At 32.2% G+C, this 4,190-nt stretch overlaps 1 protein-coding gene across 1 annotated transcript in view; it reads right to left on the bottom strand.

Annotated features, from left to right (window-relative positions):
- Window positions 1-1,736: 1,736 nt before the first annotated feature.
- Window positions 1,737-4,190, bottom strand: part of LOC106457998 (tryptophan 2,3-dioxygenase-like) — a 42,785-nt gene continuing 40,331 nt past the window's right edge. Inside the window, exons 12-14 of the mRNA XM_013917446.2 lie at window positions 3,173-3,307; window positions 2,590-2,683; window positions 1,737-2,276 (exon numbers count right to left, since the gene is read on the bottom strand). Of these exons, the coding sequence (XP_013772900.1) occupies window positions 2,087-2,276; window positions 2,590-2,683; window positions 3,173-3,307 (419 nt within the window). The 3' untranslated portion in view covers window positions 1,737-2,086. The remainder of the gene's footprint in view (window positions 2,277-2,589; window positions 2,684-3,172; window positions 3,308-4,190) is intronic.

Genomic DNA, 4,190 nt, shown 5'->3' with positions numbered 1-4,190 from the left:
AATTTGTGTATCATTATGAAAATTTTATTTCGATCTTTTTCGTGTTCAAGTCCTTCCGCTTACTTCCATGGTGATCTGAAATGGCTAGAGCAACGTATTTTGAATGCATGAAACTTCTATATATATAGGTATAGTGAATGCCGTGATTAATCAGTACGTCTTCGAAATTAAAACTTCCAAATGCATCGTCTTGATGGATCACAATTTCCCGTCACCTTTGCTTTTATCAACGTGAAAATTACAAAATAAGTAAAGTAATCAAACCTTTTGTAGCGCTAAAGTGAGTTAAGACTGGTATATAAACTGTATAAAATGTAAATCATTCTATAATAGCACTAATATTTCCTCTGATGGAAGCAAAGATTGCTTGGATAAGTAAAGAAATATAATTATCCGCATCAAGAAATACATTCAGGTTATACAGGACTTTAAATTATGCGTTAAAATTCAACACTTTGTACCTCAGAATCATCTGTACGAAGTGCAACATTCTAGTTAAAAACACTTAACCTCAAAACAACCTGGTTAACAACATCATCAGTACGGAGTGCAAAGTTTTAGACCAAAACAACCTGTTTATAAATATTATTAGTACGTAGTATAACACTTCAGTTCACACAGTCTTTAAAATCATTACCCGTAAGAGTAAGTCCAAACAGTCTGTGAAAACCAGCACAACACTTCTATCGAAAATAGTTGTTTAAGAACGTTACCACCACGGTTGTTGGATGATTAAACAGTTCAAAATAAAATCATTCTTAAGCTCTGCTACTTTTACAACTTATCAGAGTAAATATGATTAACTTTCTTTCAGATTTCTAGCTACTCAAAGTTAGTCTTACGTCAAAATTCAGCTTCTAAGTATCATACAGATATAATGAATAACAAATAAAAAAAGTACTGTCAATGTATACAGTGCAACTATGTGTAAAACTCTCATAGAAATATTTTTAGTTGTACTTCTCAATTTCAAAAACTTATTATGCGAAACACTGTTGAAAAACAAATAACTATTGTGTTAAGAACTTATTTCAATTGATACTCTAAATAAATTAAATTATAATTGGAGCTTTAGTTTTTTTAATTAATTTTTCCTCGTTTAAATAGTCATCATAAAGTATAATTATTTAATCATATGGTTGGAGAAGTAGTAATACGGACTTTCTTTCAATTTGTTTTAAAAGCTTTTTAGGGTATTTTAATAACACAACGTTTTGGTTTTCTGTTTGATAAAATATATTACTGTGGTGACATACTTTAAAAAGTTATAAAATTAATTAACATGCTTATAATGTTTTCTTGATTCAAACAATTTAGTTTGCTTATTTGTTGCGAAGCGCAAAACTACACAATGGACCATGTCCGCTGTATCTATATTAGAGACTGAACCCAGTAATAAACCTTCAAGCTTTCCACCGAGTTCCAGGGCCCCAAGCATTTGAAAATTACCCTACATAATCTGAAAAGTGGAAAACAAAGTTTCTGACCCGTTCCAAAAATTACCAGCGTTGTCTTGTAATTTTTGTAATTATGCACAAAACTACACAATGGGCTATGTGTGCTCTGCCCATCACGAGAATCGAAACCCGGTTTTTAGCGTTGTAAGTCTGCAGACATACCACTGTGCTACTGGGGGGCTTGTCTTATAAAACGGGTACTTTGTATTCTACATTGTACATGAACGAAGTTTCCATATTTTTGTGGAATCAGTAAAATAGAAAACGAATTTAACGATATTGGAGTATTTAAAAGTCGTTTTATTTTCGCAATAAGTATAAAAAAACTTTTACATAACAGAAAGAAATCAATGACAAAAGAAACGTACAAAGTTGAAGCTTACGGTAGTGTTCTACAATTTTTAAACCTAACATATCATATTAGTAAAACAAAAATACAATGCTATTGAAACTTTTCTGATAAAACCAATACATTTTATAAGAATATTAGTTTGATATAAAAACCAAAAAAATAAAACGATCGCAGATTAAAAACTTTTTAAAAAGAATTTAGAAACAAATATCAAAACCTCCCACTTATGATTCGTAAAAAGAACTTAACACGTGACGAAGGTTTTTCGCTCTTAAAATCACAAGTTGATTAAAGAAGTATCGTCTTTGTCTTCTTCGTCGCCTGACAACATGCCGGCATGACTAAGAATAAGTTCTTCCATCACCGATAGGCGGCGCTTCATGGCTGGTGTCAGTGGAGGAATGCAGTTTCGAGGTACCAAGAAGGTAGACAAGTTGAAGAGATCCACAAACACTTTGTAGCGGTCACTGGAAACACAAGTGTAAGGAATACAATATAGCAGATTTTATATTAAGAAACACAATTTTTATCTTAACGCACACAAACAACATTATTAGTTAAAGTAAATTTTGTATGAACTAAAGATTAAAACAACTAGAGTGATAGCTAAATTTTGGGATGACTTCGAGCAACAACATTGAAAACATTTTCTACGAAATACGGAAGTATTAGTAATTTTAAAAAAGTGCTATTTTTTATAGAATTTATTAAAATAAAATATTAGCATAACTTAGAATAGATAACAATAGTAGGTTTGAAGCGATCTATAGAAAAACAAACCTCAGTGTGGAACGAAGATATTGATAACCCGAAGAGCCACCTGTGCCAAGTTGCTGGGATCCAATCATTCTCTGGACCATTTGCACATGATTATCTATGAAACACGAATTAAAATAGTTGTGTAAGCTAACTTGTCTTCATCCCCTCCCCTCGAAAAAAAAATGGCAGGTTCTAAACTTAATAATTGCAATACGACTCGTCCATCTTAGAAACAGAGCAGTTCGGAAATATTTTAATTAGCCCAGTGTTTCCTGTTCTTCATATGAAGTGTAGTTTCAAGTTACTAAGCTAATTATATCCTAATAAGATATCATCTTTTTGTCGCGTGTCACTATCTCAGAAATGTTTTTGAATACCTCACCATATCCACTAGAATATATATGCCTAAAATAAATTCGAAATTTTCCATTTAAACTCGAATAAATTCAATTTATGATCTAGAGTCACAATCTCGTTTGACATAAAATAAAAAACAGGGTCTATTAATAGAAAATAATCTGCTACTTATTTAGTAATAAGAGTATTTTTATTGAGATACATAGTTTCAAATAAATAAACGTTTTGAGGTATAGGAATATCTTACAGCGCCACTTGGTGATGAGAGAATCAATATCCATCAATAGTTTCAGTAAGTGATAGGGTTGATTAAATAGGGGTTCGTCCCGATAACAAGATATCATCATAGCTCCTTGAAATGCCTTATGGGTAAAACGACGCTCTCCTGAAAAAAAAAAACACAATAAATATAAGAGTTGCAAAATGAAATGAAAGTTCTGTTGGACAAAACATTGGATTTCAGTTAGGCCTTCTTTCGGTCTTGTTTTATCCGGTTACGATAACAAAAACGTGCATAGTTTTGGGGTTTCCTCATACATCAAACGTTTATGAGATATATTGGAAAGCATTATTCAATTTAAACACCATGTAGTTTCAGGTTATTTGTGACACACGTTCAACTTAAATTAATAATAATAAAATATCCATCCAACACTTCTTACAAACTAATGAATGACCTTTCAGAAAAATAGATAAATGTCACAAAGAAAATTGATCGTTATTATGAAAAAATCAACTTTCTAACATGACTTCATTTTAAGTTTATTTACTTATACGTGATTTATATACATTTGATTTGTTTGTTGCTGAATGGGCTGTTTTCGTTGTGCCCACCGCATGGATTGAACATCGAATGTTAACGTTATAAGCCCTAAAGTTTACCGCTGAACCACTAGGTGGGCTGTGTATTTGGATTAGTTAGCTTTACACTAGTCACCATTGATTCTAAAACAACCTGTTTAAATTCATTATGACTATAGAAAGCAACACTTTATTGCAAAACAGCCTTTAAAAAGATTACTTGTAAGGAGTGCAGCCCAAAACATTCTGTTTAAATGCACTTTTATTATGGAATGCTGCACGCAGGTTCCTATAGGAAGTGAAAACTCTTAAGTATAAAACAGTGTTGGAAAACATTACCAAATCAGAGTACAACACTTCCATTGGAAACAACCGTTTAAGAACATTAACACTACACCCATTAGAAGATCAAACAGCTACCCCCCCCCCCCCCACCCATACACACAAACTTACCACCCTTTTCC

The sequence above is a fragment of the Limulus polyphemus genome, unplaced genomic scaffold (assembly GCF_000517525.1).
Source record: "Limulus polyphemus unplaced genomic scaffold, Limulus_polyphemus-2.1.2 Scaffold402, whole genome shotgun sequence".
NCBI classification, from domain to species: Eukaryota; Metazoa; Arthropoda; class Merostomata; order Xiphosura; family Limulidae; genus Limulus; species Limulus polyphemus.
The sequence above is the reverse complement of the archived record's forward strand: the minus strand, read 5'-3'. Positions and strand labels throughout refer to the sequence as shown.